Raw genomic sequence first — 26,319 nt, 5'->3', positions numbered from 1 at the left:
ACAAAACAGACGTAGTGACCCTTTGTAATTTATTACTTTGTACGCTCTGAAGATTGTGATTTCTTTTAAATTTGAGACAATAACTATCCAGACTGTAGTCAGATTTCAGGCTATAATGTTTTACTATGATTTAGATTTTCCAAAAAGAACAAAATTATATAGCATAAAAATTCAGGTATCTGAAAGACTCAAAAGGCTGTTTTTCACTTTGTTCAAGTTTTGTTTCCAGGCATTAAGTGTGTCATAGAGTTGTTGCCATTGTTGTTTTCCAAATGTCCGATGTGTGCTATGACTGGAAAAATTAAAAACAAAGTTATTACTCAACCTTTTATCCTCTGGTTTTTTTTTTTTTTACAATATTACACACTTGTATCTAGTTAAAAGCAAGGTTAAATATACACAGAAGACATAATGTAGAGTTGTAAGAATGATTAGAAGCTTATTTTTTAAAAAACCTTTATTTCCCATGCTGATCCTAAACCATCTATTTTCCTGAACTACATAAACCAGACACGGAAGTCATTAATATTCTAGCCAGTACTGAGCCATTAAATGAAATGTGCTGGAAAATAGGACTCTTTCATTAAATAAGCTAATCACATTTAGTCTGAACTTTAATAAAATTATGATAAATAGCAACTATTTAACTACAGTCAACTGCTAACACCACCTTGGTTCTCTAAACATTTAAGTGAAATAGAATAAATTGTTCTACAAAATGCTGCAAAGTATTAAGTGTCTTACCTGACAACTACTTTTCTCTGGGTTTGATCAATTTTGCAGTAGACCATTTTAGTTCTTACCGCTGAAAAAAAGATGTTTTACATGACATGTTATATGGAATATTCCCAAGGAAAACAGCCTAAGGTATGAAACTGTGACCAAGTAAGCCATAATAAAACTTTACAGTTTTCCAACATTATTTTACAAACTGGCTCTTTGAATTTAATAACTAGCCCAGCAATGTGATGCAACCAAAAGGAAGGCCATGAATTTGTCCTCTGGTTGCTGCACCTATCTATATTAAATATCACATACGGTTTTTATTAAGAATTCTGGTGTTCTCTGAAATCACATGGGGGGGGGGGGGAACGGGGCTAGTTTCTTAAGATATTATAATACATTTTATTAATCTTAAAAATCCTAATTAACAGTTAAACCACCTTATAATGTAATTATTGAGGAAGAAGGTGCTATTTCTAGGCCAATCATAAAAAACTGGTAACGGTTAATATTTGCAGATCATTTACTATGTGCCAGGCACTGAGCTGAGTGCTTTACCTGCATTAATTCATTTAACCCTCACAACCACAAATTAATTCCTACATTCCTGTTTCACAGAGGAAGACCTAGGCTCTTCACCACTGATACACTGCCTAAAGGCCTTTGTTCTACATGACTTCAAGGAATAGACACACACCAAAAACCACACAGCAATTTATATTTCCACTGAACTTTCACTCTGCTACAAATATAATCTGCTAATCTACTAAGCTTAGTTTCAAGATTAAAAATCTTATGTTTCATGGGGTAGGAAGGGAAATTCTAGGAAAAAACGAAAATGTTCCAATTGCCTTACCATCAATAACAAATGCTTCAACATCATCAGCTCCAATCTGAAGTTCTTGTTGCATTGTGTCAAAAGAAATTTCTTTATTTTCCACTGCCATTCCCATAAAAGTAAGTAGTCTCATTTTTGCCATATTCTGTTCATGTAGCAGGCCTGAGTAACACAGTAGTGAAGCCAGATGAGTATCCATACTAATTACAGTCCCGCATGATGACAACTCTTGTGTAAAATCGTGGAAGTCACTGTGTTTGGGTACTTATACAGAGTAATTTTCGCAAAGCTTCTTACATTTACAAACCATAAACTAACCCCATAATTAAATTATGGAGCCTTTAAAATTATTTTTCTATAACTACATTTATTGCTTCAGTGCCACAGGTGATAGAGTCAAAGTTAAGAATAAGCTATAAAATGGTATCTCTAGGCCCTAAGTTTTATACATTTTACATTTTTAATATTTATTTATATATTTTAGGAGATAAGTATACAAAGTACATTTCGTAAGAACATTCTTATTTAATTGAATTAAACTTACTTGTACTAAGAGCCCGCCATTTAAACACAAGATTCCTTATCTACTTACTATTTGTTCTGTGTCCATGTTACTGGCAAACACGGAGTTTTAAAATATTTTAATATACATTCAGTTATGAAAATATTCCATTTCCCTTTAGGCCACTTTGGACTTAATACTTAAAAATCAAAACTGCGAAAGTGTATTTAACATTTATAGGTTTAAAATGATTAGTACTAGATAAAATTAACAGTGATACCTGTTCTTTTTGAGGCAAAAGTAGAAAAACTGTACAAATAATCAAATTTTGCCTTATAATTTCTAATAAAACATTCTGCTACAATTATTCGGATCACAAACAACTGTTAAACCTTAAAGGAACAATGAATTACCTAGTCCCCATCCTTTCACTTTAAAAAAAACAATAAAACTGAGGAGTAAAGAGATTAAGTGATTTACTTATTAGTAACAAGGTGGCAGTACTAGGCCTAGAAAATAAGTTCATTTATAAAACAAATAACTAGAAATACAAATACCTACAAATCCTGAATATCCAAATTACCTATTCCTAAATAGAAGCTGAATTATAACACACAAACATGCTATTTCTTAATTATAAAAACAAGTTTCTAAAGTTAATTTAGAAATACTTAACATGTTCCTTTTCTCTGAACTTTCAACTTCTGACTCAGCAAATGACCAATCACGTACCCTCTAGTAATTAAGAGCCTCAAGTTTGTACTGTTAAAAAAAGTTCTAAGCACTCCATAAATAAATTTGAAATTTATAACATTCAGAATATTAGCAGAAGACTAAGGAAGCCCATTAATATAGGACATAATTGTCTGTTAATTAGCTGTAATTATGATGCAGGCTTTCTATTTGGCACAGATTCAACAAAAACATGATCACCATAACTCAAATGAATGAGGTACCCAAGTAAGTATTGCTAACCAGGTTTAATGGAAATCTACAAGCATCAAAAAATCAATTAGTGCACATTAACCCTAATTAACAAATGCAAATTAGATGCTGATTAACTTTCCGAAGCAAGAAGGTAGCAACTGGATAACACCAGATTACATGTGGACATGTTAGGGCAATTCAGTTGACACAAGATAGTGCTACTGTTGGCCCAAGTTGTCAGTGTTGATAAAGTGTTCTGAGATAAACTGATGCCACCTGTGGAACCTAGACATTTGTAACCAGACTTTCAGCTGTAATAAATGTTTAATACATCTAAAAACCAAAAATAAACATTTAGTAAGATGTTTTCCCCAAAACACCTTTCACAAACAGATTTCCAATAAATGGTTGCTAATTTGCACAGATTGTGAGAAACAACAGGCAAAATAGGGAATCTGATTTCTGGTTTGCACAGAAATTCTATTATGTTTTTTCTATTACAGAGAATACTAAAAATTTTTCTCTATATTTGGCAATAGAAGAAAATTCCTTAACGTTACCAGTTCAATGGACATATTTTAGTCCTCTTTTAATATGATAAAATGATAGAAACTCCTAAAATTTTTAATATATAATCTAAAATACTCTTGAAATTAGATTTGTTTTACTGCTACGCCCTGTGCAGTGACAAGCTTACCGTAAATCAAAAAACTTAAGAGGAATGAAGATTGTTTCTAGAATGAATTATGTAAACTAACACATAGAAACCTGCATTTAAAAACATTTCAAACTGATGTTTAAAGTAAAACAAAGAACCAAACTTAAAGCCTTTAGGACTCTTGTTCTCAAAATCAAACTATTAAGCTAGTGAAGTCTGAGTTTAGACTTGTAGAAAGCTGTGCTTTGTTTCATGAAAGTAGAACATTACCTTCAAAGAGGAAGTCACAGTGTTCTGTGTCATATTTCAATTTTAAAGTTATAAAAAAATCTAATTTTATGGAAACATTTATTCATTACTAATATGTCAAAACCTTAATGCAGTAATAAAAAAATGTGCATCATTGAGCAGTTTCTGCATTGTCACTGACCCCTGTCTTAAAATGCTGCAATATAGAAAACGTAATTTTAATGCATGCAATAGCTTATGAACCAGTGCTCCTTTGAAACAGTCAATTACACATCAATGGGGGAGTGTCAAAGTGTTAATTACTACTCCTTTTTCTTTGGTGCGTAAATAAAGAGGTTGCTGACATTAACATTCCATCACATAGCTTCATGCCACGAAACAAATTAACTGGGACAGAATGTGGTTTTCTGGGTCTAGTGCACCTGGCAAAGCATTCAACACAAACACACTTGCATCTACTTTATCTTCGTGTATTTCAAACGCCTTATTATGTTCAGAATAATTCAATCTTCCCAATTCCAATGGCTGCACAAAATTTACAGGTGACAGGACTTAATGATTACCAAATTGAGGACTAATAGTATAATCAAAGTAGATTATAAATGTATTCTTTATCTACACTTCAACCAACCAGGAAAACTAAATTCAATTTTAATATGGAAAATATAACTAGCCTCTAATGTGTTCTGATTATTGCCCAGTAGAAAAACAAAGCACCTTAGCTTCAGTTGACTTCACTCTCAAAAAACGGGTAGTTTTAGAACAATTTAAACCTGTTCAACTACAGATTTTCTAAGTTTTCCCTTTTTAATTTTAGCACGATAAAAACATGCTCCAGAAGGAAAATACTGGATATATACTATGCAGTTTGCTCTATGAGGATAAGATTCAATTCGGCAACATTTACTGAACTCTGTTGGTCTAGAAAGAAAACTCCAAGATAAAATCATAAACCTTAACCTTACTGTGCTGTCTACAACAAACTGTAGTTAGGAAAGCTTCTCCTATCACACAAAATCACAACTCCATTTCTAACTCCATCTACAGCTTCACGTAGCTGTGCTTAGCAACACGGTGTATATATATACTTCTATAATTTGTTAATGGGGGGAGGGGGAGAACCAAGTACAAAAGACTATATTAGAAGGAAAAAAGCTATTTGCTACAAATGTGACTATGGCTTTTTAAAAGAAGTACCAAAAATGTAAATCACCGAGAATAAGATCTTTTACACCACTGGTTAGGGTAACCTACACATAAGGCTATGATCATATTTGCTGGATCTTTCATTCCTATCTCTCTCTCTACCCCTCCAAAGAAAAATCCCCAAAACTTACCAAGTGAATCAATGAAGTCTTTATTATTCTGATAAAACTTGACATATGATGCCAATTTAGCACTCACAAAAATGGTTAAAAGCTATACAGATAAACACAAAAAGACAAAGATACAATATTCAATATAGAATTAAGATTTATACTCAAGATATTTTTAAGACATTGACTCCAAGCAACAAGACTCTGCATTTCCTTCAAGCAGAAATTTCAATCTGTTTGATCAAATTACCATCTAAATTTGATTTCATTAAAACTCACTTAGATGAAAGAATCAGTAAATACAGTGTCCTCTAAACGATCTACCCAAAAAAAATGGTGGAAATGACATAGTACAAATAGAAATAATCCAAAATGTATTCATAATTGCACTTGAAAAGTACATTCATCTGTTTTTAAATATCAGATTTATCTTTCTAATTGGGGATAGTTGACACTATATACAAGAAGGAATTTGTATTCTCTAAGTTCATAATGGCCAGGCAAGTGAGATGAAGGAAACGGAGGAAGAACAGGAGCGTGTTCGGTGGTTGGAGAAAAGCTACATGCCAGTCCTAAATTTCAGTCTGGTCCTGATACAAAAATGAATATAGTTCTTCTCTTTCTAGATTTCTCTAAGTCATGTTCATTAATACAAAGAAGTAGAGTTACGGTTCAGTATGTTAGATTTAGGAGAAAAGAATATTTTTAACATTAAGGATAAACTACTTACATCATGAATAAGCTCGCCTTCCAAAAACTTGACTGGTTTTAAAGTAAGAAGATGGTCAAAAAGAAATGCATTTGGGTCTTTCAATGCTCGCACAATACACCTTAATTAGAAAACAAAAACCCAAGCTCAGAGTCTTGAAATGCAGGTACTTTTCACTGCCTTTGCAGACTGCAAAATATATTCAATTAAGTAAAATATCTATGAGTTCAATATACACTGCATTAAAAAAGCTACAAAACTGGGCTTAAAACAGGCCAATAAATCTATCATTGATGTGCATTTTAATAAAATTACTCGTAGAGGGACTTCCCTGGTGGTCCAGTGGTTAAGAATCCACCTTCCAATGCAGGGGCTGCGGGTTTGATCCCTGGTTGGGGAACTAAGATCCCACATGCTACGGGGCAACTAAGCCTGTGCCCTCAACTAGAGAGCCCGTGTGCCGCAAACTACAGAGCCCACGTGCCACAACTAGAGAGAAGCCCATGCGCCACAACGAAAGATGCCACATGCAGCAACGAAGATCCCACGTGCCGCAAATAAGACCCGATGCAGCCAAAAATAAAATTAAATAAATAAAATTTAAAAAATAGTTACTCGTAGACAAAAACACAGCTGGAGAGAAAGCACCACCAAAGTAATCAAAGAATAAAACAGCAGCAGTATTTTACTATTTATGCCAGACACTAAGGTAAAGTGCTTTAACATGTATTACTTCATTTCATCCTCTCAGCACCCTGAGAGACATACAGTATTATCATGCCCATTTTATCAACGATGGAATAACCCTATAAAGAAGTTATCATAATTTCCATTTCATAGATTTAAAAAAACTGACTCTATTCTTATTGCTACTAAATAGATCTAGGACTGTTTGAAGCAGTTATTCCCATTAGCAATGGGCTAATTTTTACAGAAAGCCACCAGCCTTTCCCCATATACGTACCTTAATATTAAGATAAAATCAACCCAAGATTAGGTTCTACTACTCAGGTTGGGAACCCCCACTGCAGCAATACCCCAAATAGCAAACACCATGTGGCTATTTCACATGCATTCTTTGGTTTCTTTCAATACCAAATCTTGAATTTTGGTATCTACATTAGAATCCTCATGGCGCACATGGTATCAAATGGCTTTGGATCACTGGTAGATGCAAACATGACTTCAGCTATATGACTGAACGGTGTAGCTCACCTCTACCCTGCTGACAGCCATCATTCGAACACTGCGTTTAACGTTACCTGTGGGCATCAACTCGAGCCTGGGAAGCATTGTCCTCCGTGTAACTTCCTAGCAATTCCACCATGACTTTTGATGCAGCATCACTAAAAAGAAATACAGCTTTAGGAATGTCACAGTATCATTACTGCTATCCATTCATTCAAAAATATCTACTAAGTGCCAGGTACTGTGTTGACGATACATACAATGGTGACCCAGAGACACAGTCCTCCACTATGGAAAGTGTCATGGAACTTTCCTTCTAGTAGGAAAGAGAGACAACTAAGGAAAAATAACAACTAACAAGTTAAGTGCCATAAAGGAAATAAATGGTGATGTTAATAGAGTAACAAGAGCAGAGACAGGAAAGAGGAGGCTACTTCATATAGAATGAGCAAGGAAAGTCTCTCTCTGAGGAAATGACATGTAAGCTGAGATCTAAAGGATGTAAAATAATTGGCCATGAAACGTACTAGAGGTAGAAGGTGGGGGCTGGATGAGTTTCCAGGCAGAGAGAAGACCAGGTATAAAAGCCCTAGGTGAGGGACTTCCCTGGTGGTACAGTGGTTGAGAATCCGCCTGCCAATGCAGGGGACACAGGTTCGAGCCCTGGTCCGGGAAGATCCCACATGCCGTGGAGCAACGAAGCCCATGTGCCACAACTACTGAGCCCGTGAGCCACAACTACTGAGCCCACGTGCCACAGCTACTGAAGCCTGTGCACGTAGAGCCCGTGCTCCGCGATGAGAAGCCACTGCAACAAGAAGCCCGTGCACCACAACGAAGAGTAGCCACCGCTCGCCACAACTAGAGAAAAGTCTGCACGCAGCAACGAAAACCCAATGCAGCCAAAAATAAATAAATAAATAAACTTATTTTTTTAAAAAAAGCCCTAGGTGAGAAAAAGGTTTTGTGTCTGAGAAACTGTTAGGATAGTACAGCTGAAGTTGAGCCAACACCAGATATTTAAATAACTCCACTAATGATATCCTTCCAATTGAATCATCCTTAGAATTATGTAGATGATCAATTTTAACTGCAGTGAAAAGTACAAAATAATTAAATGCATTCTCTCAATCTGAACTCTTTGTAAATGTTTATCTTCACCCTTCATTTCTTCCTTTAAACTGATGAATCTTCAGCCAGTTACAGAAAGCTTAAGTTTCCTAAGTAGGAGAAACAGTTCCCCACCCCCTTTTTTCGTTTTCTAAAAGACCTTCTTTCCCCCTCCCATCTGGATTCAACCTGGGTAAAATCAGTAAGAGCTATACCATTTATTTAAAAAAGTTAAATGATATTCTAAAACTTCCCACAAAGCCAGGATTCAATTAAATTATTATCTTGTGCCACACTGCAAGCATAGGCACACTTTCCAGTTTTAGCAACCACAGTATACTTCAGTCTAATACATCTTATCAGTTAAAGAAATCTGAATTCACAAAGATCGAATAAAATGGTCCATTTAAAGTGCACAATATCTGACATATAATGAGGACTCAGAAGATATTACACAATTTGCACTCATCAACCACCAATATAAACAAAATCATGAAGGGGGTACCCATAAATGTAAGCATTCTAAGAGGGCAAGGCAACTCTCAGAATTCGATTTAGAAGCAGAAACAAACAAACCAACAAAAAACCAAACAACAACAAAAAAACGACCATTTTCTGTGTACTAGACAAAAACCAAATCTTAAAATTTAAATCAGCAGCATGACAGAAATTTGAATAACCATCCTTCCCTAGTTCCTTAAGTGTAGGTAGCATTCATCGACTCTGGGCCCATCACTACCAACACATTGGGAATACAATGGTTGACAGACAAGGTTCCTAGCCTTCACTGAGCCTAAAACCTCATAAACCTTTTAACCAAGCGTGTGAAGTGCCATGATAAAAGTGGAGGGTGCTGTAAATATGGGAGGAGCATTTCAGGCAGAGGAAAGGAGTTGAGTGTAGTTCTAGACCAAGCATAGGCAAACTTTCCATGAAGCACCAGGCAGTAATTATTTTAGGCTTTGCAGGCCACCTGGTTTCTGCCACAACTACGCAAGTCTAGGCAAAAGCAGCCATAGATGATACATAAATGGTAAGCATGGGTGCATTCCAATAAAATTTTATGGACACTGAAATTTGCATTTCATATAATGGTCCCATTTCAAGAAATATCCTCCTTCTTTTGATTTTTTTTGTCAACCACTTAAAAATGTAAATACCATTCTTAGCTTGTAGGCCATATAAAAACAGGTACCAGCCTCTGGTCCAGACTGGGAAAGAGCATGGTGCTTTTGCAGCTGACACAGGTTCACTATGTCTAGGGTATGATATACCAAGAGGAAGGGTATAGCGTCATGTGTATGTGAGAAAGAGGGAGAGAGGGGGAGAGAAATGGAGGGAGGGAATATCCATATAAAGAAGACAAAGTTTTTGTGGTTTGTCACTGCACCATACAAAAACGGCAAGAGGATTATTATCACATTCACCAAGCCCATGCTACTGCAATAAACAGGAGCCCATGTCAGAAAGGACTTATATGCCAAACTAAGAATTCGGTACTGTATGCTAAAGAAAATGTAAACCTAAAGAATGATAGGCTGAAATTTTTGTTTCACAAAACTATTGTAGAGAGAATAAACAGAAGACCACTTCAACATGTCCTGCTTAGGAAAACAGAAACTAATTTACAGAGGGAAAATGATAAATTCATTTTGGTCACATTGAGTTTGAGGCAACTATGGGCCACATCTAAGCAGAACCAGGTAGAAAACAGTTGGACATAAGGGTCTGAAGCTCAGAAGAGAAGCCCGGGTTGAATGCCTCTGGGAAGGGCATACACTCTAGTTCCATAAACCACCACTTCATATTGCCTTAAGTCACTGCTTCTTACATCCACTGCTTTTGCAACATGTTCATTTTTCAGAAATATTCATTTAGCACTTATATACTAAGTGCCTACTCGTGTCAGACACTGTTCTAGTAATGAACAAAAAGTTCCTACTCTTGGGAAACTTACATTCTAGAGGGGACTGACAGATAATAAACATGAAAATATAGTATGTCAGTTAGTAATAAGTGTAGTGGGGCCGATAATAGAATAAGGATGAGGGGAGGGCTTCCCTGGTGGCGCAGTGGTTGAGAATCTGCCTGCTAATGCAGGGGACACGGGTTCGAGCCCTGGTCTGGGAAGATCCCACATGCCGTGGAGCAGCTGGGCCCGTGAGCCACAACTACTGAGCATGCGCGTCTGGAGCCTGTGCTCCGCAACAAGAGAGGCCGTGGTAGTGAGAGGCCCGCGCACCGCGATGAAGAGTGGCCCCCGCTCGCCGCAGCTAGAGAAAGCCCTCGCACAGAAACGAAGACCCAACACAGCCAAAAATAAATAAATAAATAAATAATAAAATTTAAAAAAAAAAAAAAAAAAAAAAGGATGAGGGGAAAAAAAGCAATGTGAGGGTAGGGGAATACTGTTATTTTTACAGATAGTCAGAGAAGGCCTTTCTGATGAGGTAAAAATTGAGCAGATTCAAAGAAGGGAGGGAGCCACAAATGAGGTGTGAATGAAGCAAAGAATCTAGACAGGTGCCCCAAAAGCCAACTGAAGGAAGTGTTTCAAGAAGGAAAGAGTGACCACCCGTGACAAATGCTGCAGATACTTCCTAATATGTTAACATTAGGGTATGTCTAGGAGAGCACAAGATGGGTAATGCTGTCTTATCTCAATTTCTCTGAGAATTAGCTTTGTAATTCTTCAGACCATTACCTTAGCTATTTCCTTTTTACACAGAAAAGACTGAGGATCTACTAAACAGCAATCAGAGAAATCATCCAATGAGTAGCCATCATCTCTGATAAACACTAGCCATTCGAAGGGAAAACAGCAACACCACTTTAAATTACTGTACCAGAAAGAAGTCTAACTTTTTAAAGATGAGCTCGAAAAAATGAAAAGGATAATGACAGGAATAAAATATCCAATATTTACTGAGTGCTTTCTCAATAATGAAACCACTAGTTTAAGAACTTCATGTGTACATTAGCTTATATAATCTTTTCAACAACCTTATGAGGTAAGTACTACTATTATTTCCACTCTGAAGTTGGAAACTGAGGTACAGAGATTTATTTAGGGTCATATACAAGTAGGAAAGCCAAGGTTTGAAATCCCAGTAGTTTTATTCCACAGCCTGCACATTTATAGCATATATTAAAATATGGATTCTTTCTCCAATAGCTTTTATGCCTTCCCCATTTGAGACTGTCCGATATAAAACTACCTACTCTTAACAGTTACTGACAACTGGCTAGAATGCTGCCACAAGTGTGCTAGCATGTAACAGACAGTAACCACTGATACAAAATGAAATAGTCTATTAATGCAAGATTCCTCGCTTAACTTCTTTTATAATAAAACGCTGCAACTTTCACAACAAAAATATAATTTCCTCTTGTGTTGTTAAATGTAAATGATCTGCAAAAACTTTACATTACTTTAACATAACAGAAACATTAATCTTATCGATCATCTCTAATATATTAAACACCCTAGCACTGAAAGCAACTATAAAAATTGGGCAATAAAACTAAAATAAAGACTGATTACTTTTCCTAAAAGTTTTTAACCACTATGTGAAAAGAGAAATGGAAAAGCCAGGTCAAAATGGTAGGATTACCCTTCAACCCTAATTCTAAAAACTGGGCCAAATATATCATTTGGAAGCATCCATAAACTGGATGAAGAATAAATATTTTGGGCATGAAGTTTGCTGGGCTGAATACAAGCCTTAGAAACTCAACACCTTGCAAAAGTGCAATTAAGTACCATTTAGTACAGTCTATTGCAAAGTTTCATCTCAGGGGCACTGTTTATATTAAGAGACTTTGACTATGGGAAACTCTGGCTAATAGACCCTCACCACCATTAAACAAAAGTGATAGCACTACCCTGTACTAAGACATCAAAGCACCATTAAATAACTTAGTCTAATGTTACACACAGCTTTGGGATTAACAGTTGTACCATTTTTAGAACAAACGCAAGTTTTGCTTTTTAAAAAGTTTAAAGATGGGAAAGACTATTTTAAACTTTGCAGTTATCTTTAATTTAGTAGGTGAAATTTATAGCAACTCCTTAGAGAACGAAGTAGAGCAAAATCACTTATCCTACCTGTCCTTAAAAAAGTCTCAACTACTTACATTGCCATTATGTTTTAAGTCAGTACATTAATTCTGAATACCTTTTCTTACAATCCACAAGTGCCTCATAAAGTAGCCTTAAAAGGGTGTGTTTTTTCTCAGTGGTGAGGTTCCAGTCAGAAATCCATTTTCTAACCTACAACGGGATTGACAAAAAGGAGAAAATTTAGTGACACAGTGAACATATTTTCACAATTTAAAAGATAACATTTAGAAGACATATTTGCTTATTTGAGCTATAAAACTATACTTCTTATAAGCAGAACAAGTATTTCACATGAAAACTCACTTGATCCAGCTCAGTTGGAATATACTGGATGGCCCCACAAGATGCTGCCACTTTAATGAGGCTGCAATATACTGTATATCTTACAGGAGTATTCTTATCCATCCCATGGAAAAGGTTGCTTAGCCTGGTTAACAAACAAACAATAAAACAATGCTGGAGATCAGCAACTATGGTGACTAAATTGAAGTTATATGCTCTGACAACAAACTTGAAAGGGATACTATTAAGAACGTCACATTACACGGAGGGAAATGGTGCACAGGAAAGTGACTTGTCCAAAGACACACCACCAATAAAAGTCACAGGTGACAGTCAAGTTCTAGAATTCTTGCTTTTAACCATTAAATGACAGTAACATGAAGAGCCCCTTGAAAAACTGAGCCTCTTCCAGTTCTTAACTTACAACTGCAGTCTCAGAGATGGGCGTTCACCTTCCCGAAATTTGACCAGTTTCTCACACAGGCTTTCAATCAGAGCTTCTTGCTTATCTGGTTCCAGGATCAACAGGAGGGATACCACACTGTTCATCACACTTTCAACATCTACACATGTACGGATGACACAACAGTGATACTATAATATTCAATGTATCTTGTTAAACATGTATTTCCAGTGTTTTAATACAGCAAAGACCATTAAACATAAAACACTTAAAAGGTTCTCTGGCTACTGTAAAGCAGTTCTAAAGAACACTTTTCCTTCAATGGTGTGCATTATGCTAAAAAACATAGTACACATGAATTCAAACTAAACCAGCTCTGTTGTATAGTTATCATTCAGAAAGCAACTCACACATTTTATTAAAGGAGGAGGAAGTTACTACCCAAGATTTGGTTTTCAACCAGTAAAACAGAAGACTGATTTACATGTCTATGTAGTATACAGTTTCAATTTTTACTAGCAAGATGCTAATCGTACACCAAGTTTAATCTCAAACCTTAACTAGAGATTTTAGGACTCCCAATTTTCAAAATTTCCCATTTTATCTCAATAAATAGGGAATCAGCCAAATAATTAAGTGGGCTTTTAGATTACCTGAAATTGTATCCCATCTCATATTAATCTAAACCTTATGAAGAGTTTCATTATTTCCTTCAGTTCATTCTGAAATACTGTGTGCAATAACACTCAAAAAACATGTAAAAAAGATGTTTTATCAAAATAGGCTTATTTCATGAGTATAACAGATGAGAATAAACTGAAAGTGTGTGCAAAGATTAAAAACAACACTGCTTAAAAGTTCTAAGGTCTAAAACAAAACAAATATAATTCACATGAAAGTTTTAAAAGTAGGTCCTCTATGATTAGTAAATAATATTATAAAAAATTAAAGACAAACCTTTATCATCTTCCTTCAGACATACATCACAAGCTTCAATAATTTGAGCTAAATCTACATGAAGTCCACCTTCTGAGTTCTCTTCTGAAATTTCAGCTCCTTTAGATTTCAAATAAGCTCGAAGCTCAGCAGCCTGTTGAATCAAATAGGGTTGCTATGTATCTATAAAACGAACTATGAATCACAAAACACAAGATCTCAAAACATTCTGACGTATTTTTAAAAAAATAAAATGTAAACCCAGCACTTAATGATAACTTTTAATTATGTTAAAGTGCCTTTCCCCCAGCTCATCCACCATCACAGCCCCACAGGTTTTCCTCAACAAGTGGCTACACAGACCCACTATGACCCACACTGATCACTGTCAAATTTCTCTCGTATCACCTATATATCCTGCTGGACTTCCAGTATGCAGCAAAAACCTTTCTAATGTAACCCAAAGCTTTTTTGTTTTTTTGGGGGGGGGGAGGGGCAGTGGGGGAAGGGAATAACTGATCTGATTTCTTTTAAAGAAGTTTTATTGCTCTCAGGTCTACATAACACAATACTTTAAAAAGTTACAGACATCACCCTGGCAAGAGAGTAATCATTTGTTAATTAAATGTTTGAGGACCTATCTAAGATAAGCGCTGTGGGAGATAAAAAGATAAAAAGGTGATGCCTTTGAATGTCGCCTTGAATAAAATGTTTCTATCAAATTGCATCTACGATGTAATTACTCCTTTAAAATGCATACCTGTATCAGAAAGCACTTTTGGACCTATAAAAACATAACTATAGTACTACATCCAGGTATTTAGATATTTTCTACTCTAATACATATATAATATTTAACAACTTATTCTCCTGAGGACTTGGTATTTATGGCAACCACACATGAATGCAAACAGCGTTTAAGATAATAAAATGAAGAACTGAAATGGAGATGTAGGGATACCATTAGCAAATATGTAGGCATCACATTTCTAAACCCACAAATATGTCTGGCTACCTAAGTGTATTAAACCTGTTGCTCTGATGGTGCTATCCTTTCAGATAACACAGTAACTTCACATGAGTTGGTATCATAAACAAGATTTCATAAAACAAACCTCACCATATCAGAGTGCACAAAAATATCACTGCATATGTCTCTATGAAGGAAACATGGTATGGTCCCCCCTATCCCCCCAAAGGCATCTGTTCAGTTTCTGTTTTGTACCCACAAAGCAAACTATTCAATCAACAGTTTATTGTTTCCATCTGTCATCCTTACTGGCCACAGGTGGTTATGGAGTGGTAAAAGCAAAGAAAAGGAAACAAGGACTCTGAACGCCACTTAACTCTAATCAGAGAATATGACCAAAGTTTAACTCGCAAAGCAGTCACCTATTTACCCAAAAGGAATGGCCAGTGTGAAACAAGAACATTAGCATAACTTAACTAGAAATGACACTTTAAAACTAATATAATCAATGACAAGAACTTCCTGCATCTACAAACCCTCTTCTATGTTAGAAAAAAAAACCACTTTTTTTCAGTCACCTAATAGCCAATTGCTGATAACGTGATTCCATTCCTACTCAGATAGGCTTTTTTTTCCTTGCACATCTTCTTTTCTAATTATGCTCAAGTCGTTCCCTAGCCTTTTGTTCCCCCATCTTTCTTTCCCCTTCTTACTTTGCTCTTCAGGACTGAAGGTCTGCATTTCTACCAAGGGAAAAAAAAAAATCACATCTGCAATTCTAAAAGTTATCTTACACTAGTATTGATATTTTCTCTTCTATCGAAACCAAAATTTCCATGTTAGTGGAGTAGCAGAAAAATACAAAATGACAACCCTTAACGACGTCACAGAATAGTTTTCAGTTCTGCAAAATTAGAGAAAATCATTTCAAGTTTAGTTTAACTCCCACCAACTAAAGTTTAACTTTTGTTATGGGGAAAATGAGAAGCATGAGCCATGCAAACCAAAGAGCAAACCCCAAACAGAAAATTTAAAAATATTAAGATTTTTCACTAAGTGTAAGTGTATGCCTCAAAGTATGAGGGTGGAATTGACGTTATGCTTTCAGATTGCAGAACTCTCACTCTTGCTCATGTAAGAATATAAAATACGGCCTACATATAAAATAGGCGTCACCTGTGCCCTTGTGGTCACATAATAATAAAGCCATTTTGATCTTTAGTACCAAATTATTTTTCCCTGAACTGCTTACGCCGTCTAAAGATTCGCCACCTCCCACTCCGGATGTGGCTGCATTTGGAGGACGGAAGCAGATACCCTTCTCAATGAGTCAAAAAGTACCGTGTCGACAGACAGAAGTGACTCCAGGCTGGAAGAGCCCCGACGCCGACCAGGAAGTTGGCCGTCAAGCCTCGGGCCCAGCACTGGGAGTGCTCGCCGGCGGGCAACCCCAGGCCTCCAGGAACGCGCCCCCCTGCCTCGCGGCCTCCCCACTCCGAGGTGTGGAGGACTGAACCGCGGCTCTCGGCTCCCGGGCGTCCCACTCGCCCGGCCCTGGCTCGGCCCCGACTCGGCCCCTCACACTCCTGAGCCTCCCCTACACCCCACCCTGGCGGCATCAGCCGTCCGGGAGCACACCTGATCTTCCTCGCTGATGTCGATGAACGCCGGGACACTCATGGCGAAGGCCGGAGCACTTAGGACACTCAGCTCGCAAACCACGCCGACCGGAAAAAGGAGCTGGGCCGCGCGGCGGCGCCTCACAACCGCTTCCGGGTCAGCCTGCGCGGGTCTTGCGGGGCGGGGTCACCAGGGCGGGCGAAGCCACGGAGGCCAATCGCAGCGCGCGCTCTGGCTGGGGCGGAGGCGGAGGCGGAGGCGGGATGAGCCCAAGGGGCCAGCTTCCTGCGTGGTCTCTCGTGGCCTCTGACTCGGGTAGATGGGGTGTGGTCTGTGTTCTCTCGTGGCCTCTGACTCTGGTAGATGGGGTGTGGTCTGTGTTCCGTATTATCGCCCCGCTTGCGCCTCACGGAGCCCACCTACCCTTTTGAAATTTTGGGGCGATTTTTCTTCGAGTTATAATTTAACCCACATTTCAGCCTTTACTGAGGAACTAGCTAGCAAGCAGGCAGTGCTCTCCACCCCGGCGATAGCAGTTTTCAAAATAAGCTCCCCCACGTGCAGCTTACATTCCACTGGGGGCACACAGAAACAAACAGTACAAAGTAATTAGAAACGCAGCCCTGAATGGCGTAGTGTTTTACAGCACAGACTCCAGAATCGAATTTCTTGGGGTGGAATCCCTGCTGCACCATTTGATGGATGTGTGATTTGGGGCAGTTGCTTAACCGCTGCGTTCCAGGTTCCTCTGGAAAAATTAGATCAAGTACTTAACTCATGGTGTTGTTCTGAGGATTAAGTAGATTAATATATAAAGCAATTAAAACACGGTGAACTCTGGATGTATTAGCTGTTATTCAATAGTTATGTAACATGTTAATTAGCACCAGTAGAACAACAGAGAAAGGGGTGCTGTGTGTGTGAGTGTGCGTGCATGCCATTTTAGATAGAGTGAGCAAAGAAAATGGCTCACATGTCATTGAGAAGTGAAGGAAATGAAGAAAGTAGCAATGGAGAAATCTGCAGGAGAGCTTTTCATGCAGAAGACAGCAAGGAAAGGACTTGAAGCAGGTGCAAGGAAGCCTGTGGGCTGGATTTGAGGAGGAGAGGGATAGGAGATGAGATAACCATGGCCAGATCATGGTCTTGTAGGCTATAATAAAAAATTTGGTTTTGACTTTAACAAGCCTCTAACAGGTTTTGAACAGAGGAGTGAGGAGGTCAAACAACTTTTTTTGTAAAGGATCACTCTGGCAGGTGTGTTGCAAGATGATATAAGTTGAGCAAGGGCCCAAGTAGGGAAACTGGTTAGAAAGCTATTACAGAGACAGAGCAAGAGAAGGTGGTGGAGTGGTGGTGAGAAATTGATTGAATTCTCGATGGTAAAACTGATAAGATTTACTGACAGGTCAGGTAAGGGGTGTGAGAGAAAGAGGAACTCAAGGGGACTCCAAAGTTTGGCCTGAATTCAAGCCAATGCCTTCTAACATTCTGGGGCAGACTATCTACTTGCAGTAATTGCAAGCTTGCTTCTTATTTGAAAAAGCAAGAAAAACAACATGGAGGCCTTGATACGCACCCAAGATGGGTATTGTTTAGGAAATTAGGGAAAATTAAGTTTAAAAAAAAAAGATGGGAAACTCAATAGTAAGAAAGAGAACAACCCAGTTTTAATGCAAATCAAAAACATGGTAAGATACCACTACACACATACCACAAAAGCTAATTTAAAAAAAACAATACCAAGTCCTAATAAGGATGTGGAGCAACTGGAACTCTGATAAATTGCTGGTAGGAATGCAAAATGGTAATAGTAATCAAGATAGTGTGATATTGACATCAAGGTAGACAATTAGATCAAAGGAAGAGAAAAGAGAGCTCAGAAATAGACTTACACATGGTCAGTTGATTTTTGCCTAAGATACAAAGGCAGTTTAATCTTTTAAACAAATGGTGCTGGAACAATTGTATATTCATATTTGAGAAAAATGAAACTGAATCCATACTTTTACCATATGGAAAAATGAACTTAAAATGAATCTTAGACCTAAATATAAAATCTAAAACTGTTAATTAAACTTTTAGGAGAAAACAAGGAAGAAAATTTTTGTGACCTTGGGTTTGTGACCAAAGATTTTTTAGATACATCTCTGAAGGACATGATCCATGAATGAAAAGAAATTGGCAAATTGTACTTCATCAAAATTAAGAACTTCTGCTCTCTGAAAGACACTTAAGAGAATGAAAAGACAAGCCACAGACTAGGAGAAAACATTGGCAAATTACACATCTGGTATGGACTTGTATCCAGAATATATAAAGCACTTTCAAAACTCAATAAGAAGGGAATTCTCTGGTGGCCTAGTGGTTAGGATTCCAGTCTTTCATTACAGTGGCCCTGGGTTCAATCCCTGGTCCCCTGGTCGGGGAACTGAGATCCTGCAAGCCGCGCAGCCCAGCCAAAAAAAAAAAAAAAAACAACCCACAGGTGAATGGATAAACAAATTGTTATATATTCACGTAATGGAATACTGCTGTGCAATAAAAAAAGGATGAACTATCGATACATGTAACAATATGGATGAATCAAAATAAATTGTTGTGTGAAAGAAGCCAGACATACTGTATGATTCCACTTATAAAAATCTCTAGAAAATACAAACTAATCTTAAGTGGCAGCACTATAGATTGTCGTTGCCTGGATGAGGGGGACTAATATTCATTTAAAAATAATATCTCAGATCTAATTGGTTTTTAAATGAATCAAAAAATTTTAGCTCTATTTTGTTAAACAAAATAAGTGTTCTGTGGACTTCTTTTTTCCTTTTTAAAGGAAGCAAATCTCCCTTAACTTAGACAAGTGGTACAAGAAATATTGTCTATTCTTCTATATATGGCATGTTCCATATGTTCCAAATGTTTCAGATAAAAAAGTTTGGAGCCAGCTGAAGAAATCTGGAGCCAGTTGAAATTTGAGCTAGCCAATTTCAACTTGATCCTGTGCCCAGAATAAAATACAGGTCAACTGGTGTGTTAAAGGCAATAAAATAAGAGTTGTCATTTATACTGCCACAATAGCAACCTGTTATTATTGTATCATAGTCTTAGAGTTTCTTAAAAACATATCTAGGCACTTTCAAAAAATGAATTAGTACCAAGATGTTGAACAGGTCCCCTGTTTTCTAAAAGACAATATTCTCTAGCTGATTTTTTTAACCTGAAAAATACAGACAAATATTGATATTTATATTTATATTTTCCTTTACTGTTTATTTTGTCTGCTTTCCCTCTAGTAATATCTCCTTGTTCTTTCTGATTAAAAATTCTGGAAAACCTGGATTTAGCTATATTTTTAATTATCTTATGTGAAAGGACCATATTAATATATTCACCTGAAATTTTATCATTGGACAAAAACTACATTTTTTTGCAAGAAGAATGTGTTGCATGATATTGATATCCAAAATTTGTCTTCAAGTATATATCAAGTGTCTCAAAACTATAGAATTATTCATCTGATAAATAAAAGTATATTTTTCTACTAAAATAGTACATGTAGTTGATTACCTAAATGATAATGCTATATTTTAAAGGGTAACCCATTCGAAATGGGCATTATTATTATTATTATTTTTTAATTAATTAATTTATTTATTTATTTTTATGGCTGTGTTGGGTCTTCGTTTCTGTGTAAGGGCTTTCTCTAGTTGTGGCAAGCGGGGGCCACTCTTCATCGCGGTGCGCGGGCCTCTCACTGTCGCGGCCTCTCTTGTTGCAGAGCACAGGCTCCAGACGCGCAGGCTCAGTAGTTGTGGCTCACGGGCCCAGCTGCTCCGCGGCATGTGGGATCTTCCCAGACCAGGGCTCGAACCCGTGTCCCCTGCATTGGCAGGCAGATTCTCAACCACAGCGCCACCAGGGAAGCCCCAAAATGGGCATTATTTATAATACTTAATCATCGTCCTTTTACTGAATCAATATCCTGGGAGCTTTGAGAAGGCGAGAATGTGTTCATTATTTCATTCCTTTGCTTATGGAAGTGGCTGATACAAAGAAGGAGTAATAAATATTTGTTTATTAGTGAATGATATCATAAAAGTTAACTAACTAAATTGACATATATTTGATATGTCAGATATAAAGCAATGATATCCATCATTGCTTTAACTTCTAATTTTGAATTAAAAATAGATGATTACAACATTCTAGAAAGACACTGAAAAGAGTTGGGGAAAAAAGTGTGGCACAGACTGCTACTTGTCAGCCTGCTATCCATCCTCTTATTCCTTAGTAGCAAGTCCTCCCTGTAGTGTAGATGTGACAATGAACCCTTCCATGCAACTAAATTTATCAGCCTTATTATGGCTGGGGTAGCCAATGAGATGTAAATGGAAATATTGGGAGGAGCTTCTGGGAAAGCTCTATACAAGGAGCAGACCCAGCCTCTTTTGTCCTTTTCTCTTTCTCCTTCTTGCTGCCTAAGAACACATGTACTTGATGGTGGGAGTTGCAGTAACCAAACTAAAACCAAGATGTGGCCTTAAAGGTAGAAGCCAAGATAATGGAAAGGAAAGATGGAAGAGCCTATATCCCTGATGACATCAGGAAGATGCAGTAACAGCCCATGACTGCCTGCCTCTAGACTTGTTTTACATAAGAAAAAAATAAACCTCCATCTCATTTAATCTACCATTATATAGGATTTCTCTCATATACAACTGAATCTAATCCTGATTGGCACAGAGAGAAAAGTTTGAAATCTAAAGTCATAATTTTGTAAATAAAAAGTTTATGTAAGTGTAAGTTAACAACTTTTTGTAATGTGTGTTTATGGTGGGAATCTTGGAATCTCAGTGCTGTTGTGGTATAACACTGAATTTACAAAGCAACCATCATCTTAGGGTCTCAGAGATTTATAACTAATAATTAACTTTTATACTAGTGATACAACATATAATTATAGTGACTTTGCAGGTGAAACAACTAATGTTTAAGCCAGTTAATTGGTGGCTTACTGAAATATATTGCACCTGAGCTGTAGATTCAGCAGTGGAACTAATACAGTGCTTTAAATCTCAAACACTTTGACCATTAGAAAACATTAATCTTCCCAGTTAACTTCCCCAAATTCGTAAGGTTAACTTCTTCACATGACATAGCCGATTATTGAAACATTCATAAATCTGTTGAATCCAAAGAAGACACATTCATCATTTATGTTTTTAAAATGATTTCAGAAAGACATGTCTATACCAGAGGGAAAATCTTACTGCGCTAGTCAAGAGGCGTATCAACTGCAAACCATGTGAATGCAATAGTAGTTTTATGAGCTAATAATTTTTACATTTTTGGAAAAAACATGATTTTTAGCTCCTATATGAGCTGCACTAACCACAATCCTGTGAGGTATTATTATTTTTAAAATTTTATTGAAAGATGAAGCAACAGAGGCTCAGAGGAGTTAGGCAGCTTTGCCAGCCTGAGACACAGAGCATCAGGCAGAATGGATTCCTATCCAGGTCTGTCTCACTTGAAAGCTGCTGCTCTTGTCTCCTTTTTTGTTGCTTGGTAATGATTTCATTTTAAAAATAGAATATAAGAAGTCTTTACCTGATGTGGAATATGTGCTTTCAAAATAAACTTTTTATTGAAGTGTAACATGTTCAGAAAAATGCACCAATCATAACTGTATACTTCGATGAATTATCACAGTGAACATATACATGTAACTGTCATCCAGGTCAGGAGAAGAGCATTCATTAGCCATTGGGGAAATGCAAATCGAAACCAAAACGAGATACCCTTTCACACCCACTAGAATGGCTACAATAAAAAAGATAGACAATAACAAGTGTTGATGAGGATGTAGAGAATTTGGAAGGCTCGTACACTGATGATGGGAATGTAAAGTGGTACAGCCACTTTGGAAAACAGTCTGCAGTTTCTTAAAAGGCTAAACATAGAGTTATCATATGATGCAGAATTTCCACTCCTAGGCATATATACAAGAGAATTGAAAATATATGTCCATGCAAAAACATATACACAAGTGTTCATAGCAGCATTATTCATAATAGCCAAAAACATTCATATTAGTCAAATGTCCATCAATTGATGAATGGATAAACAAAATGTGGTATATTTATACAATGGAATATTATTTGGCAATAAAAAGGAATGGAGGACTGATACATGCTACCACATGAAAGAATCTTGAAAATATTATGCTAAGTGAAAGAGGCCAGAAGCAACACATATTGTATGATTCTATTGGTGGTGTGCTGGGAGGGGAAGGGGTTGAAGGGGAAGAAGGGGGAACGATAACTAAAGGGTAAGAGGTTTCTTTAGGGAGTGATGAAAATGTTCCCAGATTGATTGTGGTGCTGGTTGCACAACTCTGTGAATATACTAAAAATGAATGAATTGTAGATTTTAAATGGGTGAAGTGTATGGTACGTGAATTATACCAACAGAGCTGTTTTTAAAAAGAAATAAATAATATACAGGAGAGGCAGATGGGGGAAAAAGAAGCATCTTCATTGTTGATAGAGATAGATCATATGGTGTGGCTTTTGACCTGTTAACTAAATATGCTGGGTAAACCTCAACTCCAGAATGTGGAAGATTTATCCACCTAGCCTCCTGGATAGGAAGGCCTCCGATATGGTAAGACTTACACAGTGGAGGAGGATAGAACTCATGCTGTCTGTGGCCAAGAGGAGAAAAGGCAGTGATGGACTGGTTCCCCACTACACAAGGCCAGTAGGGAAAGAAACCTCCAGTTTCCAGCACAAGGCTGCTCTCCACAGGTGGGGGGGGGGGGGAGTCCACTCCCTAGTGCAAAATGGTGGACCTGAAATGCTCCTAGTTATTCTTCCCACAGGTACTGATCAGAGAAATCACTCACCTGCCCATTGGGCAGAGGGAGGTAAAGGTATGAAGAAACCACAAGTGTCAAAATGGACACTCTGTAGAGCTCTCTTCACCGGGAAGGAAACGTCAGAAATAGGGAGGCACTATTTTCCCCCAACGCTGAACAGCTTTTCTGCCCTTTTGATAAGCTTTTCGATTCAGACCCTCATCATTTCTTGTCTGGACTGTTGAAGTTGTCTCCTATAAGTTCTCTTACCTTCACTTTCACTATCTGGCCATGAATTCTCTGAGATTGTACTCAGAGAATCTGCAGCACAGATACAGCTTAAAGGTATATTTATTTGTCCTATATAGCACTTAAATGTTTAAAAAATTAATTGCTGTGGCAGACATTGCTAGTAACGTATCCAATACATGTTTTCTCTTTTTACTGTACTAGCAGAACCCTTCTTTTGTTCAGTATGGCATCATGCCTACCTAAAGAATTGTGTTTCCCAGCCTCTTTTGCAGCTGGGGGTGAGGATGTGATATCTTGGGGCTGATAAAATGACAGGAAAGTTGCTACATGGGCTTTTTCCAAAGTTCTTTGAATGGAAGCATACTTAACTTCTGCCTTTCCCCTTCTTGCTACCTTGGTTGTAGACATGAAGCTGGAAGTGGAGCAGCCACTTTGCAACCACAAGGTAGCAAGCTGAGGATGAATTTCACTTGCTAAAGGGCTGGAGTAGAAAGCTAGAAGGAACCTGGGTCCTGGTTCACTATGGAACCACCCTTTCAGCCCTGGGGAACTCTAGATTTCTAGCTTTGTGGGGAAAATTCACACCTTATTTGTCTAAGCCACTATACATCAGTGTTATTTTGTTACTTGGAGCCAATTTAACCAAGCAGATTTGGTACCAGAAGTAGAGTGCTTCCAACAAGAGAACCTAAAGTATGGTATTGACTTACGGAAAGAAGTAAGGATTTGACAATGAGGACCCAGATTTTTCAGGCTTAGAAACAGCATGAACCTTGTTAAATGATGTCAAAACATTCTCCATGGAAAACTGTCTTCTTTTATTTCTTGGGACATAAACCATGATATTTTATGTTGTTGTTGGGGGAAAGAGTAGATATAATCCATGTAGACATATTCTGGTTACTCCTTGCCACTTTCAGCAAAGTCTGAAAAGATGGGGTGGATGGGCCCAGATGTGTGTCAGATGTGCACGTTACAGGAAAGTAACCCTGAGCTTAGGGAGCCCAAATAGTTTATAATGGACTGTAAGCATGTTTGCCCTTTGTTCTGGAGGGAAACACTATCTCTATCTTCCAAGGCTGTTTTCTACACAAACACCCTTGAAAAGATAGTCTGAGACAAAGGGTGATCAGTGCCTCTGCATATAAGATATTAGAGAGACAAGAAACTCAAGGAAAATTGTCTCACAACAGTATGTTGTCAAAGAAATTCCAGACTTGTCTAGCAACAGCCTATAATTCTTCAACCCCTTAAGCCACCCCAGGTTCCTAAACTCACACCTATTAGAAGTAGACTGAGAGGGTCCTGTGAGGTCCCCAGGGAGGGCATCCTTTCTAAAGCCCTTATCCATGGCCTATTATCCACGAGGCCATGGATAATAATGGACCAGGAGGATTCCTCCAGAGGGCAGAACCAGATCTTATACCGCCACCAAGGCACGGAGTCCTCCTTCTCACTGCCAGAATACAGGGTTTGATATTTCCTATGGCTGCAATGTTTCCTATTCTCTTTCCTGAACTGAAGTTACTACTGCATTCCTGCTCCTTTTCTATTGTGTATTCAATACATAGGGGGCAGTTATCTTATCTTTTAGTGTTAAGGTCAGGGGACCCTGAGGTGTCATATCTGGACCTGCACATCATCCAGAGAGCTAAGATTCAACTGGGTACAGTACTTGGATGAGATTTTTTTTTAGATTGTCTCCCTTTGGGACAGAGAGAGAGTGTTTTTATTTGCATCAGGGACATTTGCACTATGATCAATAGGAGAATTTTATTGTGATTGTTCATGTGTTTTTTGTTAAGTTTAAAATAATGACATATTAATGTTGAATAGCTAAAGAAGTATGCTGTAGTGGACTTTCTCATATTTTTTGGCTACCTATCACTTTTTGGGCATACTTGTTATGATTTCCTGCCTTCTAATTCCCACCTCCCTTGAGGGGGAATCCAGAAGACAAATTCCTCCAAATTTGACCTTAGGCTCCATCGGTTAGATAGACCCACTTGAAAATAATATATGGCAATTGAAGAAGAAAGCTCCATGCATATCTGTTTGCTGGGCAAAGGTGGTGGTGGAGGTCTCTGGCTTTCAGGGGCAGCACTGGCAGTGGTGACTTCCTCTTATGTTCCCTGGGGCAGCAGCAGCTGCAGAAATGGTTCTGTTAGGCCAGGTGGGCCACGTGGTCCGGGGTGTTGTTTCAAAAATAGCCTCAAGCCTGTTAGTCCAGTTTGCCCAACACTTCTGTGAGCTGCCCCAGATATTCTTTCTGCTTCTTTTTACCTTTTTATTGAAACATAATATGCATACAGAAAAGGGCACAATAATGAGGTGCTTTGTCTGTGGATCATTTAAAAAGAGATATATATCTCTAAAATATTATTATATATAACATAATATAAAGATATTATATAATTATATAATATCAATATAAATATATTCATTAAAAAATTCAATAGTAACTGCACCAAATGCTTAAAACTTAACCATGAAAAGATTTTTTTCAGGGAGGACTATTTGATCGCTGACATATTTAGAAGTAACTATATATATATATACACATATATAATATGTAGAGAACTATATATACATTATACACACACACTCACACACACACACGCACACACACGAGTCAAATCAGCACCGTTTTATTT

At 37.5% G+C, this 26,319-nt stretch overlaps 1 protein-coding gene across 1 annotated transcript; it reads right to left on the bottom strand.

Moving 5' to 3' along the window:
• Positions 1–98: 98 nt before the first annotated feature.
• On the bottom strand, positions 99–16,712 carry EIF3M (eukaryotic translation initiation factor 3 subunit M). The gene is made up of 11 exons (XM_036860111.1): positions 16,573–16,712; positions 13,986–14,118; positions 13,050–13,188; positions 12,647–12,770; positions 12,399–12,493; positions 7,185–7,268; positions 5,944–6,043; positions 5,235–5,316; positions 1,580–1,723; positions 745–805; positions 99–292 (listed from the first exon to the last, which is right to left on the bottom strand). The coding sequence occupies exons 1-11, from the start codon at positions 16,612–16,614 to the stop codon at positions 172–174; spliced, it is 1,125 nt and encodes a 374-aa protein (XP_036716006.1). The 5' UTR covers positions 16,615–16,712; the 3' UTR covers positions 99–171.
• Positions 16,713–26,319: the final 9,607 nt, after the last annotated feature.

The sequence above is a fragment of the Balaenoptera musculus genome, chromosome 8, assembly GCF_009873245.2.
Source record: "Balaenoptera musculus isolate JJ_BM4_2016_0621 chromosome 8, mBalMus1.pri.v3, whole genome shotgun sequence".
NCBI lineage: Eukaryota > Metazoa > Chordata > Mammalia > Artiodactyla > Balaenopteridae > Balaenoptera > Balaenoptera musculus.
Note: the sequence above shows the minus strand (reverse complement) of the source record. Positions and strands in the feature narration are given on the sequence as shown.